The sequence below is a fragment of the Lissotriton helveticus genome, chromosome 10 (assembly GCF_964261635.1).
Source record: "Lissotriton helveticus chromosome 10, aLisHel1.1, whole genome shotgun sequence".
In the NCBI taxonomy this organism is placed as follows: Eukaryota; Metazoa; Chordata; class Amphibia; order Caudata; family Salamandridae; genus Lissotriton; species Lissotriton helveticus.
In genome coordinates, this window is record NC_136071.1 from 11,802,513 (window position 1) to 11,819,668 (window position 17,156).

The 17,156-nt window shown below is 46.7% G+C and overlaps 1 protein-coding gene across 3 annotated transcripts in view; it reads left to right on the plus strand.

Annotated features, from left to right (window-relative positions):
- FAM120C (family with sequence similarity 120 member C) overlaps positions 1 to 17,156 on the plus strand; it is a 434,870-nt gene that overhangs the window by 294,457 nt on the left and 123,257 nt on the right. For all 3 annotated transcript variants that reach the window (XM_078664559.1, XM_078664560.1, XM_078664561.1), the window contains exon 11: positions 10,764 to 10,878. In XM_078664559.1, the coding sequence (XP_078520685.1) occupies positions 10,764 to 10,878 (115 nt within the window). The remainder of the gene's footprint in view (positions 1 to 10,763; positions 10,879 to 17,156) is intronic.

The following is a 17,156-nucleotide window of genomic DNA, read 5'->3' on the forward strand; positions in this document are numbered from 1 at the left end:
TGTTTACAGCATATGTCCCGGGACTGAATCTAGCATCCAGTCCTGTGGTTAGAAAAGTAATCCACAAAGTAATCAATTGCATTTATCTAGTAAGACGCATTGAGCTCAATGTTATATTGTGTTTGAAATTGTGCTGCCTATTGCAACCACTGTAGCTATTGTATTTACAAAATCTATTGCCTTTTTGCAAAGTAATTACCTGAAGTCACTCATTGGATACCTTGTTGGTTCTAAAATAAAACAACTATATCTTTTGATATAAAAATAATTGGCCTAGGGTTCAGTTCTTGAGTGTGTGAGACCATTTGCTGACTGAGTGTGTACAACAAACGCTTTACACTGTCCTCTGATACTGCCTTACTGCTCGAACAAGCTACCACTTTAGAGAGTAAGGTTATATCTAACTTTAGCCTCTGCCAAACCTCTTGGGACTGTGGACTCTGTGTACACTGTACCTTACGTTGGTCCAGTATATATAGAGCCACTTTCTTACTTACGTCTGTTGTTGGAACATGTTTGTGGCTTGGTGCAGAACTTGGCAGGTAGGCTTCTTCCAGGCACAGTTATCGGTTTTATTTTTGTCCCTAGCTCAACATGGCTTTGCTCTAAGCACAGTTTAAGGATACCTTTGGGCTCTTTTAGCCTTTTTACGGGTGCCTTATCAGCCCTTTTTAAGTTTCTAGTTGTCTTGTGCTGCTTTTGTTTCTTTCCTCTCTTTTTATCGTGCCACAGTGGAACCTCAACTTAATCTGGAGGTTAGATGGATTTGCAGTGGAGGGCAATGGCACCAGTGCGCAGTTCCGATTGCAGAAAATGTTCTATATGTAGTCTCTTTGTGGGGAAAGTTACAAGGAGAGGAATCCCAATGCAAAGAGTCTGTAGTAAAATATAGTATCCACTACTAGGATGGATAACAAAGGAAAATAACGAAAGACGCCCACCCTTCTGTAATTACTGGCTTGGCAGAATAACTCCTCAAAAAGGAGTTGAGGCTAAAATGTCTGCTCGTGGACTGGTTATATTAACCTAATGTAAACTCAGATTATAGCAGAACTTTTTCCCTAGATAAACCCATTTTGTAAGTGTTGCAGTTCATGTCTTTCTGTATGAATTTCCATTTTGAAAACTTTTATGAAACAAGCATTTGCAATGCAATAGGTCTCGCATTAGGAAAGTTTGAGCTATTGGTATTGTAAATGACAAATTTTGTATTTATGTGTTGGTTTTGAAAATAGCTAAATTAATAGCTTTGTCATTTACAATGCCAATAGTTTTAACTTTCGCAAATGTGACACCTATAGCATTTGTAATGCAATATGTGTTGTATTTACGTGACTTAGATGTATTGATATTACAAACAACAATGGCTTTTTTAAATAATTAATACGTAAATAAAAGTTATTGTAATTTATAATGGCAATAGCTTAAACTTTGGTAAATAACTTTTGTGAAGATTATGTTTAGTCACAGATTGATGCTGTGGTGGCTCTGAGTGATGTTGTGGTGGTGCTGAATGATGCTGTGGTGATGCGACAGATATAAAGAGCGAGTGCGATATATAGATAAAGTGAGGGTGACAGATAGCTAGAGGGAGGGCGATAGATCGATAGAGGGATTGCGATAGATAGAGTGACGGTGATAGATAGATAGATAGACAGATAGATATAGTGAGGGCAATCAATAGATAGAGTGATGGTGATAGATAGAGTGAGTGCGATAGACAGAGTGAGGGCGATAGATAGACAGATAGATAGAGTAAGGGCGATAGATAGAGTGAGGGCAATAGATAGAAAGATAGATAGCTAGATAGATAGATAGATCGAGTGAGTGCGATAGATAGACAGATAGATTGAGGGCGATAGATAGAGTGAGGGCAATAGATAGATAGAGACAGAACTCTGACATCCGAGAAAATCGGAAAATAGTCTGAGAAGAAGACGGCTGAGGGGGGCGAGAAAGGCAGGGAAGGAACTTAGGAGGCTGCACAAGAACTGGCCACACTGGAGAACAAGAAAAAAAGTTGCACAATACATATCAATAAAACATTATCACGAATAACATTTTCCTGCGTACTTTGAATCACAACCAGCTGCACGTTGCCAAGGCATGCACAGCAGCCAAAATTTGTGTGCACACATTGATAATTGCTGTTCAATAAATGGACATCAAAGGGCTGGCTGCACTGAAAGCGTCATGAAGAGCAGAAGAAAGAGTGGTACATCCCAATGACAGATAAATTACCCCATGACCTTTTTTTTTTTTTTTTAAACGCTCCTCGAGAAACCGACGGAAGTTTCAGCTATTTCAAAACAGGAAACCAATGAAACAGTCAAGTGCCGTGTGCACGCGCAGCATGTTGTATAATTTGTTATTGAATGTATTAATGTTTTTAGAGTTCGTTGTGGTCCGTAATGCTCTCTACCTGTTGGATTTTTACACCACTTTCCTATATACAGCTACAATGTTAGAATACCATATTATAATACAATTATAATATTACGTGTTTCTGAAGAAATGTTAGTGCTTAAAATATCACATTGAAAGAGAGATCTAATTCCACAGCAGCATCAAAGTCTGTCAGTGGTTATAATATTTATTTTATGAGTAATGCACAAGGCAACCAGCATTATGTATACAAGGTCTCCTTTATTTCTTCGTGTTTTAGAATGGCTTACAAGGGCTAATCTCTGTCTTTAGAACACAAAACATTCTTCGCCTTCACAAATGTGACAATACAGTGCAGAGGTGGGCTGCTCAAAGGTGGTGCTGTGCATGCGTTGCATGCGTTAAGGTTGGGAGTCACTCCGGTAACACACAGTGCAGATGGTAAGAAACAGATGTAATGCGGGAATAAGCAGCTAAGTAAAAGTTTATTCATTAAAAAAATATATAATGCAGAACCCTCACCTCAAAGCAAGCGGGACTGCATTAAAAAACACTAGATAATTGGCACACCTGATCCACCCTGACCAGTCGGGCTTCATGCCGCACAGAAGCACCGCACTCAACTTACGTAGAGTGCATGGAGCACTGGCGCGTGCCCCGTTATTAAAGGAGCCGGCCGTTATACTGTCCCTAGATGCCAAAATGGCGTTTGACATGGTGGAGTGGCAGTACCTCTTTGCGGTCCTGGCCCACATGGGGTTCGGCGCCACATTCATCTCCTGGGTGAGGCTGCTCTACACGAGCCCGGCAGCACGTGTGGTGGCAAACGGACATATCTCCCGTGAAATACCGCTGGCGAGGGGAACCAGACAGGGATGCCCACTCTCCCCACTGCTATTCGCGCTCGTTCTGGAGCCATGGCCGTGACGATTAGGAAGACCCCACTGCTAAGGGGGATTTGTTGGACCGAGGCCAGTTGGTGAAGGACCTGCCCCAGGATGCGCGGCAGAAGGCCGAAAAGCTGGTTGAAGAGGGAAAAAACACGGCAAATTCTTGCCTTAAGACGGCCCTGGATGGGGCAGACACCGCCAGCAGGCTCATGATGATGGGCGTCAAGGAAAGGAGGCACGCCTGGCTCAGGATCTCAGGTTTCAAACCGGAGGTGCAACACAGCATCCTGAACACACCGTTCAACGGCAACACGCTTTTCGGAACAACAGTTGATGAAACGCTCAGTCAACTGAAAAAAGATAACGAAACAGCAAGACCCATGGGAGCATTGCAGTTCAGAGGGAACAAGAGGGGCACCCCGTCACGGAGGCCCGGCGGGAGAGGCGGAAACCAGCCAGGTACATCACACCAGGCTTTCCAGCAAACGCACCAGGCTGACTCGCAGGCTCAGCATGGTCAGCAGAAGCACTCTAAGTGACTTCAAAAAACTCTGTGTGCCCGCCCACAAAAAAGATCCCAGGGGCAGCACGTACAGAGGGGTCAAGACAAACTAGACACCTACGACCACATGACACCAGTGGGAGGAAGATTAAGATTTTACCTCCGAGAGTGGAGAGAAATCACATCAGACAAATGGATCCTCAACATTATCCAATTCGGATACTGCATAGAGTTGGAGGGGAGGCCAACAAGCAGAAAACCAAAAAGAAAAACACTAGCAAGCAAGCAGCTGCAGTGTCTTCAGGAGGAGGCAAAGGAACTCCTGCGGAAGCAGGCCATAGAACGGGTACCCTTCAAGGAAAGAAACACAGGAATATACTCAACGTACTTCCTGGTACCAAAGGTAGACGAGACAATGAGACCCATTCTGGACTTACGGTTCCTGAACAAATTCATAAGAACGCAAAAATTCAAAATGATCTCCCTGCAAGAGGTGCTCCCACAATTGCAGACCGGGGACTTCATGGTCACAATAGACCTCAAAGACGCCTACCTGCACATCCCAATGAACAGAAAGCACAAACACATGCTCAGATTCACCATTGGAGAAAGCCACTACCAGTTCACGACACTGGCCTTCGGACTAAAGTCAGCACCAAGGGTCTTCACAAAGTGCCTCGCAACTGTCGCAGCGCACCTACGAAGGCAAGGAATACACGTATACCCTTACCTGGACGACTGGCTGGTGAAAGCAAACTCATACCAAAAATGCAAGCAGCACGCACATACAGTGACGAGCACGCTCACAAGCCTGGGGTTCTCCATCCATTGGAAGAAATCATCAATGGAGCCGGAACAGGTCAAGATCTTCCTGGGAGCACAGATCAACATCTTACTGGGCAAGGTGTTCCCCAGCGAGAAGAGGGCGAGGGCGCTGGTGAAGGAAACTCCCCTCTACCGGAAGGGGCAAGTGAGGACAGTGAGGACTGCGAGCAAGATCATGGGCATGATGGCATCATGCATCCACCTGGTACCAAATGTACGACTCCACATGAGACCCATTCAAGAATGGCTACAGGAGCAATGGTCACAAGCTACAGGCGGTTGGGAGGATCTAGTGGTTGTAACGCACGCAGTGCAGAAGGAGATGGCATGGTGGACCATGGAGAACATAACAAGGGGAAAGCCTCCAACGCCCCCAACGCCAACAGTGACCATCACCGCATCCCTGAAGGGATGGGGCGCTCACATGGAGGAGCTCAAGGTGAGGGGACTGTGGACGCCAACAGATGCGGCAAAACACATCAATTTCCTAGAACTGAAGACAATCTTCCTTGCACTGAAAGCCTTTCAAACAAGACTGTACAAACACAAGGTGTTGATACAAACAGACAACACCACTGCGATGTTCTACATCAACAAGCAGGGGGGCACACAGTCAGCCCCGCTTTCAACGCTGGCGCAGGAGATATGGAGATGGGCCATCCCTCTCAAGTTAGACCTGCTAGCCATACACCTACCAGGGAAGGACAACATACAAGCCGATTGGCTCAGCAGGCAGACATCGGCATCCCACGAGTGGGAGCTCAATGCTCAGGAGACAAGGTACCTGTTCGACAGATGGGGGACACCATCGGTGGACCTATTTGCCACACGCCAGAATGCAAAATGCCAAAACTTCGCATCCAGGCAGCCCGAGGAGGGGTCACTGGGGAATGCCCTATGGATAGATTGGTCAAGGACATTTGCTTACGCCTTTCCCCCGATACCACTGATGCACAGAGTGCTGAGCAAGTGCAGAGCGAGCAACATGACACTGATACTGGTCGCACCACAGTGGGCGAGGCAGACATGGTACTCGCAGATCATGGAGATGACAGTGTGCACCCCACAGATTCAGCAGGAGGAAAGACCTACTCTCCATGCAGAACGGAGAGGTACTACATCCAGAGCCAGAGAGCATGAGCCTAGTAGCGTGGCTCCTGAGGACATAGAGTTCGCACATTTGAGACTACCAGAAAGCACCCTGAGGGTACTTCGGGAGGCACGAAGGCCCAGCACTCGGAAGTGCTACGTTGCGAAATGGAAAAGATGCACTATATGGTGCAGACAGGAAAGACTCCACAATAAAATGAAGAGGGACTCCACAGTGCTAAGGTACCTGACGCACTTGCTGGAGAAGAACCTTAGCTCATCCTATTTAAGAGTTCACTTGGCAGCAATAGTCGCCTACACAAGGGGAGAAACGTGCAGGAGCTTCTTCACATCACAGGTGGTGAAGAGATTCCTAGAAGGAGCGAAAAGGATCGCACCACCCAAGCGGGTGCCGCCACCGGCATGGAACTTGAACACAGTCCTAACGGAACTCCTGAAAGAGCCCTTTGAACCACTTCACAAGGCCTCCCTAAAGATGCTAACTATGAAAACAGCCTTCCTGGTTGCAATAACGTCCTTACGCAGAGTAAGCGAGCTTCAAGCGCTGACGCTACAAGAACCCTACATACAAATACACAATGATAGAGTTGTGATGAGGACTGACCCACACTTCATGCCGAAGGTGGTATCGAAATTTCACATGAACCAGTCTATACAGATACCGAGTTTTTTCCAAAAACCAACAACAAGCGCAGAGCGAGCTCTGCACATCCTGGACGCCAGAAGGGCAGTCATGCACTAGATTGAAAGGACAAAGGGACACAGGAAAACAAAACAGTTTTTTGTGTCATTCGCAAACAGCTTCATGGGGAAAGCTGTAACCAAAAAGACCATTGCACGATGGATCGCACAGACAATTCAACTCTGCCACAAGCGTGCAGGACAAGAACTGGCAGAGGGGACACGTGCCCACTCCACCAGGAAGAAGGGCGCTACAATAGCCTTCCTGGCTAACACACCCATAGAGGACATATGCCTGGCGGCAACATGGGCTTCAGTGCACACGTTCACGAAGCACTACTGTGTGGACATACAAATGAACAAGGAAGCTCAAGTTGGACAGAAGGTGCTACAGCACATATTCAACACCCAACGCTCATCTTCCACCCAGCCGCCACAGAGATGAGAAACCGCTACAAAATCTATGCACAGCATAGTGAATCCAGAAAGATTCACGCTGCAAAACGAATAGTTTTCTTACCTGTCGGTGTAGTTTTGCAGCTTGAAGATCTTTCTGGATTCACTAGCGAACCCACCCACCTCCGCCAGAAAGATGAGGCTGGAGAGAGAAGAGGTGGTTAACTAAAGAAAGGACTTTAAAAGTACAAAGCGGTAAAATACCAAATAAATAGAACATTGCCATTACTTCGGAAACGAAAGAAACACGGAAAAAAAGAACCCGAAGATGGCGCCCAAGAGTGGGAGCTTCCGCAGGAAGCATGCCGACGTCACCGGAAATACACCCAAGGGGGTGTGACGCCGACGCCCACCTGGGCTAAGAAAAAGAAAGAAAAAAAAAAAGAAAAGACTACGAATCCGGACCCAACCACAAGACCGCGGAATAATGCACAGCATAGTGAATCCAGAAAGATCTTCAAGCTCCAAGCTGCAAAACTACACCGACAGGTAAGAAAACTATTCGGTATGTGCAAATTAGGCACGCCCTAATGGCAGCCATCCCAGCAGGTACTACAGTACCGGAGGCCTCACCGCTTGAGGATCGACTGCTTACTGACTTCATGCAGGAGGGTGCAACTTCCCTTACAGATCGTAAAATAATGAATAACCTACCTGACCCGTTAATAAAGCTGCGAGAAAAATGGGTGGACGAGATAGGTGACATGGATGAATCAAACTGGAATGCGGCATTAGTCTCTCCGCGCGAGGCGGGTATCTCAGCTAGATTCCGCCTGGTACAATTGAAAATACTGCATAGAATATACTACACCAGAACGACACTATTCAAACTTGGCAGAGCAGTACACCCACTCTGCCTCAGGGGCTGTGGAATGGAGGGTACCTTCCTACACACACTTTGGGACTGCCCAGCTTTGATAAGATACTGGCAACAGGTGATGCGTACCATTTCGCAGACGCTGAAACTGTCCCTGATGCCCGACCCACGGTTATGCCTGCTGGGTATATGGGGCCCGAATGACTTAACGTTCCAAAGTAGATTATGGGTCACGATAGTTACAATGACAGCCAAGAAGGACATAGCACAGAGATGGGGGGCTGCGGAGTTGCCAACCCTGTCACAATGGTGTAAAAATATGGATGCAATTATGGTGACAGAGCGGGCGGTGTACCACCTGAGAGCGAACCCCCGCAAATGGAACAAAGTATGGCTGTCATGGAACGCATACAGGGGCAATCTATGTGAACCCTTAGAAGAGGAGGATATTGACAGCTCGGGGGATGAGATGGAAGATATTTAGCACATGGAGTGATAGCTTACTGGACTCATTAGTAGAAAGGGGAAGGTCGGGTCGTAGAACACTCTAGTAGTTCAGAGCCGGGGCTGGGAGGGAGACTGCGGGGTGGTTGTGAGGGGTGTAGTAATTGCCATTTGGTGGAGCAGATGCTGAATAACACACAATGTCACATGTATAACTATTGAGTCAAAAGTTTTGTTATGTTATTTAAAATACAAAAAGCAAGATGATACTTATTCATGCGTACGATAACTATGACACAATTGCGATGTATACTAACAGAAAGGCTGCCGGACCGATGGTTGTCGGCTAAATAGCTGTGTAATTATTGCCTAGACTACATATGGTTGATTGTAGCCGGCCCCAGGGTTGTAGGCTTGATACTGTGCTCTATTGAAATGTCAATAAAATCTTGCACACAAAAAAAAAAAAACCACTAGATAAAGCCGGGTTCCTTCTACTGTAAAATCCAGGCAGAGTACACTTTGTGTGAAGAAGTCCTCAACAGACACCACCACCACAACAACAACGTTAAACGCTAATTTTGCATTTTGGCAATGGTAAAGCATCAGCTATCACAGAGGAAACAAAATGAAAAGTAGCTGTTTGTCATTGCGGAGTCATGGTTCCTTCTCAGGGCAGTTCATCGCTGCTCCCGTACCTGTCTGCCCCCAGCAACCCATGGGATCGGATGGAAAAGTCTTAACTCGCTCTCCTGATAAACTCACTTGCGTGACCCCACTGACCCCTGATGACATCACCCAGCACAGGCCTGACCCGGTATGGCCATGGTGGCATCCTGACCAGCATCACCCAGCCCTCCTCTCTGATGACGGACTCATCTGCGGCTCAGTGCTGGCTGGCTGCAGTCTCGGGTGCGCGAGCCAGTCTTCTTCATACCAAAAGAAGCAGTGACGCACGGGAACCCACAACAAGTGATAACAAGATGTGCGCGCGCACTCATGAAAACGAAACCTAGCGTGGGGGCGGGACTTCCGTCTTGTGCGCGAATCAGCGCCCACGGAGTTCCTGGCCCGAGTAGCAGTGGTGACGTGGGGCTCCCATGCCCGAGGGAGAGCCCCGCGGAGGCTACAGAACACCGGATTGGCGGTAAGTGGGACTGTATTCGGGAGCGGCGGGGGGAGGGGAGGCGCGTTTGTGTATGTGTGTGCGTGTGTGTGTGTGTGCGACGGCGGGGGTGTCTCTGTGCGTGTGTGTATGTGCGCTCGTGTGTGTGTCTCTAGTGAGGTAAGGGGGGGAGCGTGTGTGTATGCAGTGTGTGTGCGCGCGTGTGTGTATGCGACGGCGGGGGGGTGTTCTCTGTATGTATGGGTGCGTGCATGGGTGCTCGTGTGTGTGTGTCTCTGGGTATGCGCATGCGTGTTGGAGCTTCCGAGGCAGGAGATGGGCACGGCGCCGTGCGCGCCCACGAGGTGCAATCTGTGCTTGTGCCCATCTCTTGTCCACATTCCCAAATACGGCTGACAATAGGTCTAGAAGCAGACAACAGCAATCAATGCTTCGCATTGAATGCAGGTCTGCTCGACCTAACTAGAAGCAGACAACCGCAATCAATGCTTCGCATTGAATGCAGGTCTGCTCGACCTAAAAAAGTGGGTGGTGGAAAATAAAATGTTTTTGGTATTTCCTGATGTCTGAGCTTTTGAATGTTTGGACAATTCTGTGCGCTGGAATTACTGTTTACAGGTAAGTAACCTTTTCATTTAACTAGTCGCTTGTATGTGAGCTGCCTTACGTAGCAACAGCGAGTAGGTGAGTTCCCGCTACGTTATCATGCTTTCGAGTCTTATGAATGTATAATGTGCTGTCAAGGGTAATTTCCAAAACACAACGAGTGCACCTGTCGTGAGTAGATACGCTGGCGCTCTAGTATAACCTTTGTAGGTGTAACACTCGCAGGTCTTGGCAGGGTTTTGTGAATGGTCTGAATTTCAGCATTTCTGCTCCTTTCTTCAATGTTGCATTACTCCATGCCAGTGCTTCCTCTGTTGTGGAACAGGTACAACCCAGTTTTCCCTTCTAATGTCACATTGATTCTAGAATGGTTTGTTGCAGTATGCATTTTTGCTTAGTTGAACTGCTGCATGCATACTTCCAAGGCACTACGCAAGACTTTTTATTTTTTAATTGTTTTACTAAACCAGCTCATCATACAGTACATCGTCTGAAGGCACTTTGCGTGTACACACATACAGTATAGCATGAGTTGCACACTATGGAGTGGCCTAACCACATTCCTTGAATGTATGAGTAACAACATGATAGCACATAACCCAATGGCGCAAGCACTAACCTTCCAGACACCTCCGCTTGTCTGGACTCCTGCTGGCACAAATCGCACGCATACAGAAAACCAGACCTGGCTGTCGAGCCTTCTCCTATATTGCTCCTAAAGCATTGAATGACCTACTGCTCTACTTAAGAGCCTCCTCCCAAAGAAGCTGAAGACCAGGCTTTTTGAGTAGCCCCCTATGCGTGTCTAAACTCCCTACTGCTCCGTGCCAGGATACCCTCCCTCTTAATAGCGTGCTCTACAAATCTGCATCATGTAACACTGTGCTCAAATTTCCATCATCCCTTTTTGTATTTTTTTAGTTACATCATGCAGTGGCCGGGTGGCAGAATCCTTCTCCGGCATGAGTTGGATGCTTTCCTAGCTCAGGCGGTCTCTGCGCAGCTGTACGAACCCGACCAACTTCAAGAGCTCAAGGTACACTGGAAGAAAGCACGAGTGAATGGGGTGGTTACTGCTTCTCTTCAGCTGCATTCATGCATGCTTTACTTGGTGATGTGCAAATGACAAATATTTGCAGAAAGTCGATTTCAAGACATTTTACTCTATATAGTTTTAAAACCACATGTCAGTGGGAAATTCTGTGGGCATTTCAATGTAAAATCTGCTAATTGCAAATGGCAGTGTGGTGCTACTTTAGTTATGTATTTATTAAAAGTGACAGTTTTTAAACATGACAGTGCTGTTAATGAATAGAGGCCAGTCAGCGGTCATGTGTATCCTATATGTGGCTAGATTGGTATTATATATGAAGCAATGTTTAGTCTATTAAACAAAACAAGTTTTCTGTACAGCAGACCTGCTGAACTCCCATATTTGATGGAGCTCTCATATGTGATAAAGAAAATGGCGTCTCAGTGAATTAAAATACTTACCCAGGATCACACAATTTGAAACCAGTTTAAGGGTCAGGAGCATTATAATTAGGTTGAGTAGATTATTCATGTCACTAGAGCGTGGGATTTTCCGAGGCCTGGCGCTTCTGTGTTGCTTTCTAATTTCATGGGTTCAGAATCCGACTGCTCGCACTTAGGGCGCCGTCCGTCTTGGGCCTACTCCCGTGTGCACTCCTTTCCATCTAAGATGCCCTTCTGATGGAACACACCCACTTAAGATTTTGCCCGCGTTGCCATGCAAAATATACACTCACCTATTAACACCTTTTTGCTATCTGTGTCTTTCGCCATACCATCGTTAGGCTGACTGCGATGTGTGTAAGTCTGTTTGGTGCAAGAATACTCTTAGGGATCAAAGTACGTGTCGAATGGAAATGTCTCACGGCCACAATGATGACACTCACAACATCTTCGGTGAGGAGCATACCCAGGAGCCAGCTTCGGGGGAAGAAGAGGGACCGTTTTCCTTTGATCAAATCGCCAACTCTGACATGGAGATGGGCCTGGAGATGCGTAGCCGTTCAAGTCCGTGCATGGGTACTATGGCCCCTGCTCTATTACCCAAGCAGGCCTAAAAACATCCTCATTCAGAGATCGCTGGACCGCCACTGCCTTTGGGCCGTGGTTGGATACGAAAGAATGTTTGACTCCCTGGCCTGGGGCCCAACACCAACAATTGATACCAAGGACAGGCCTTTGGGACCGACCTCTTTGGACCAGGACCGCCCTTCTGTCACGTAGTTCTCCCTGATTAGTAGGATCTGCGCACTTGTTTACAACAAACTTTGGGTGAGGTGCCTAGACTAATTCCATGCACCCTGTAGTATATGTTGGCTTAGAAACCAGCTAGCTCAGTGTCACTACAAGAGCACCCCCACACACACACAAACCAAAACAGAGTTAATGGTTTCTGGCAACCCTGACTCCTCTGGGACGATAACAGATCTAGAACCCTTTCCATCAGTGACTTGTGCACTCTTGTTCTCCGAAAACTAGACCGAGAATACACAATATGATGTTCTTCAATATATATATATATATATATATATATATATATATATATATATATATATATATATATATATATATATATATATATATATATATATATATATATATATATATATATATATATAGACAGAGCTCCTCCTCAGCTCGCTCTGCGCTCGCAGACACCGCCTCCACGCCAGCAAAGAATGAGGACCGGACCAGCAGAGTCAGCAAGATGGTAATTTATTTTAAAACAACAGAACCAGCGACGCGTTTCGGGCCAAAAGCCCTTGGTCACGCTGAACCAATGTTATTCTTATTTCAAGTATATGTGCCTGTGATATTCAGTAGACAGAAGCCTATGAAAGTGATTACAAGCACTAAAAGAGTGAATAGCAGGCAAGGTTCCACCATGGTGCTAAGAACAGTGTATATATGTAAGACTATAAAACAAGGTAGTAATCGGGCTTACTCCGGTATTGGAGCTTTCATAGATTCACATACCTGAATCATTCCCAGTCGTTGAGACGGGAGTCTCCGATATATAAAAAAGCAATTCTTAGATAGATAGCAAACTGAAAAGAGGCTAGGCCCATTTCCCTTTTGCAACCCATATCCTTCATTATGTAAAAGAGACCAGAATTGTCCCTGAACCAATCAAAACCTCTCACCCTCTAGAACACTCCTGAGAGAACCTTTTGCCCCTCAGATTTTCTACCGCATGTTGTGCTAGAGTCTCCTTCGAGCTCATCTCAAAATCTACTCTTTCTACTTGAGATTTGGAACGTTGTTCTGGGAATTTTATCTTAATATATATTCTTCATTGCTGCCTACTAGTTCATCCTTCTGAGAATGTCTGGAAAGGAGAAAAAATGTTTATTTAGAGCCTGTGCTACCTGTTCCAAGAAGAGGCTCTACATTAATGACCCTCATGCTGACTGTATTTACTGTCTTTATCCGGACTATCAAGCTAACGACTGTAAGGTATGTTGTACCTTTTCAAGTAAGACCCTGAGGGGTCGTGAAGGGTGCCATTTGATATGGCTTCAAAAGCTAAAGGCCAGAAAGGAGGTTCTGTCCAGTAACAGTGATAAGGCATCCTCCTCTACTTCTAGGAGGTCTCAAAAAAGATCTCCTCAGGCTCATTCCTCAGAAGAACGTCCTGAGAAGGCCCTAAAAAAGACCACTAAAAGGTCTTCTGGGCGCAGTACCTAAAAATCTCCTCAGCCTAGAGAAAAGGAGAGTAAGGGACATGCTGTGGGGAGAAGCCACAAAAGAAGACAAGTTCAGAGCCTTCAATATCACCCCCTCAAGGCAAGCAACCTTTCAGGAAGCCGTCATCTATGCTTCCAGTGGTAAAATCTGCCAAAATTGCATCGTCGACGGGAATGTCGACGACGAAATCCTCATCGTCGACGGCGAAGATTGAGGTAAAGTTAGTGTCGACGGCGACGACTGGATCGTCGACTGCGACGATGGTAACTATGTCGTCGACGGGTAAAGCAGTACGATTAGTGTCGACTGTTGCATCGACGACAAGGTTGTCGACGGCGATCTCGACGACGATCTCGACGACGAGGGGAAAAAAACAGAAAAGATGACGATTACGCCAGAAATCACTTCCTCAAGCAAGATTACTCCTCTTGTGCCATCACACCTCCTGGAAGAGCAGGATTCAGAGGAGGAAGAAGATGAAGGACCCTTTGGCTACGCTAGTAGCCCCTCGCAGTTAATAATAATAATAATAATAAAACATTTATTAAGCGCATGGCAGCACAGCTGTGTATCCCCGCGCTAATTGCTGAAAACTTTCATCCGAGAATCAGGTTAAAGGGAAGAGTGAGGAGAATTATTGAGGGAAAAGGTGAGTTTTCAAGTTAGCTCTGAAAAGAGTTTCAGAGGGTTCCATTCTTAGATGGATCGGGAGAGCGTTCCAGAGTTTCACTCCTAGATAACGAAAGGAGCGGCCACCGATTTTTGCTTTGTGAACACGAGGTAGTTTAAAAAGGGACATTCCTGCGGACCTCAGATGACGAGTGGGGCGATGAATGGTCATGAGTCTTCTTAGGTAGGTTGGGCCCTTGTTGTGGGCTATCCTGTGGACGTAGCAGAGACTCTTGAATTTTATTCTTTCCCTTACGGGAAGCCAGTGCAGTTTAACCAGTGCTGTCTTGGCAGAGGTTCTTACAAGTAAAATGCCAAGAGGATGACTTTGAGGAGGGATAGAGAGAATATCAATATCCTCCCTAGCAACATTATCGCCAGGGCTACCAAGAAGAGATGGTTGGCATGCCATCTTCTCTAATGATGGAACTGCAATTTATGCTGCCGGACAATGGAAAGAGGTTTCCACCAACTCCAACCTCTCAGGAAATACCATTATGGGTACCGCGCCCACGCTCCATTCCTACTACTCCAATTAGAAGAAGGGAATTATTGCCAGAGCCTTCACCTAGGACACCACAACCAGTGCATCAACAGGATCCTGTCACCACTGATGATGACCAAGAGGAGGGAGAGATAACTGAACCTATCAAGGAATGGGTTGGTTACCTGATTCCATTTCCTTTGTCTCCCTCACCAGTACCCATTGATTCTCCGCCAGAAGACATCAGCAGTTTCCATAATTTGATGGATAGAGCTGCAAAGAGGTTTGAGCTTACGATGTCAACGACACAAATGGAGTGTTTCTTGTACGATTTTAAGGAACCATACCTGAAATCCGTACGGGCTATCCCGAGTGTTAGCCATGTGTGGGAAGAAGGCTTGAAGGTCATGAAGACACCGGCAACAGTCACACCTGTGCTCGCCAGACTGGAAAAGTAGTATAAAGACCCTTCAGACACTCCAGCTTGTTTACTGGGCCATCCCAATCTGGATTCTGTTATATCCCAAGCGGCACAACAAAAATCAAAAAATCAGTCGGCTCCCATTGCAGCGCCTTCCAACAGAGAGGGTAGGTGTTTGGATAATGCAGGGAAAAGGTTTTCGGCCATGTCTGCTCTTCTAGTTAAAGCTGCTAATGCCCTTGCCATTCTGGGCAGGTACGATAGGCAAATGCGGTGTGACCGGACACCTTACATAGACATCAACCCTGAGGATAATAGACAGGAGGTAAAAAGGATCATTCAAGAGGGAGAAAGGGCTTCGGCTGAAGTCATTGATTGCGCGATGGATATCGCGACCACGGCCTTCAGATCGCTTGGAGGAGCGGCGGTGTTACGCCGTATGGGATGGTTAAGAGTTACAGCTTTTAGACCAGAGGTTACAAAATAAGATTCTGGATCTCCCCTTTGATGGAGAAGACTTATTTGGGAAGCCGTGGATGATGTGCTTCAAGGTATCAAGAAGGATACGGACACCTCAATGGCCCTAGGAACATTACTCTAACGCAAGGTGCCCTTTCGGGGGGGGCCCCGAGGTAGAGGGCAAACATCATATAGAGGAGGATACCAGCAGGGCAGACACCCATCTTATTTGTCATCTTCTCAACAGTACTGTGAGCAGTATGGTCAACGACATGCAGGGGGCTATACAAAATCTGCCCCTAGAGGAAGAGGAAGTCATCAAGGAAAGGACAATTCCAGAAGACAATGACAACCTTCAGGATCCAGCTACATGTATTCCTTCCCCTCCACTAGTTCCCCTGGGTGGAAGAATTGCTTCTCATCTTAATCAGTGGCAGAAAATTACTACGGACCGATGGGTCCTCAATATAATACAATTCGTACATACTCTGGGATTCCTTTGGATCCCCCCTTGTACTCCTACGACACTTCAGGAGGTCAAGCATCTACATCCGATGCGTCGTGAGATTCAGGCAATGCTCCGAAAGGGAGCAATAGAACCAGTGCCAATCTCCCAGAGAGGAAGGGGGTTTTATTCCAGTTTCTTCCGAGTCCCGAAGAATGTTATCCAATGGCGTCCTATTCTGGACCGGAGAGCTCTAAATACTTATGTATATATGTATGTATCGCCTATTTATATAGCGCTAACTGTCACCCAAAGGGTATCCTGGCGCTTTGACCTTCCTGAGCATGCGCGATGTTACTCTATAACGATGTTACACTGTCCTAGGAAACAGGTGAGATTTTAATCCCTTTTTAAAGGAGGTAAGTTCCCCCGCACTCCTTAGGGACAAAGGTAAGGAGTTCCAGAGCTTGGCCGCAGTAAAACCAAAGGAGCGGACGCCCATCCGACTCCTAAAAAGTCTGGGAACTGCCACCAAGCATGCCGACGAGGATCGCAAAGGTCTGGCTGGCGTGTACCAGAGGAACAGCTCCTGCAGCGGATCAGGCCCCAGACCATGAAGGGCCCTGAAAAAACTATGCAGGATGCTTTAAAGTAGATGCGCTTGTGGATAGGCAGCCAATGGAGGTCAATATGCGCTAAAGAGGAGGAGTCAGAGCGCAGCCGAGACAAAGCCAGCTTGGCTGTCATGTTCTATATTCGCTGCAGCTTACCAATCAAAGTGCTAGGTGCGCCCAGAAGTAGTGCATTGCAGTAATCAAGCCTGCTTAAAATGATACTGCGCACTACCTCTGGTCTGGCTTGGACTGGAAGCATAGGAAGGATCTTACGCAGCGTGCGAAGCAGCATCATGCATGTGGCGACTGTTTTATTCACGAATACATCCAGCTGCAGATTTTCTCCGAACATGACACCCAGGTTGCGGGCAGAATCTGCTGCCACCACTGTACCCTGGGAGGAAATGGGCCAAAAGTCCGCCGGCAGAGGGCGGGGGGTACGATCCATGGAACAATGCAGTACCTCGGTTTTAGAGCTGTTAAACTGAAGAGAGTTACAACG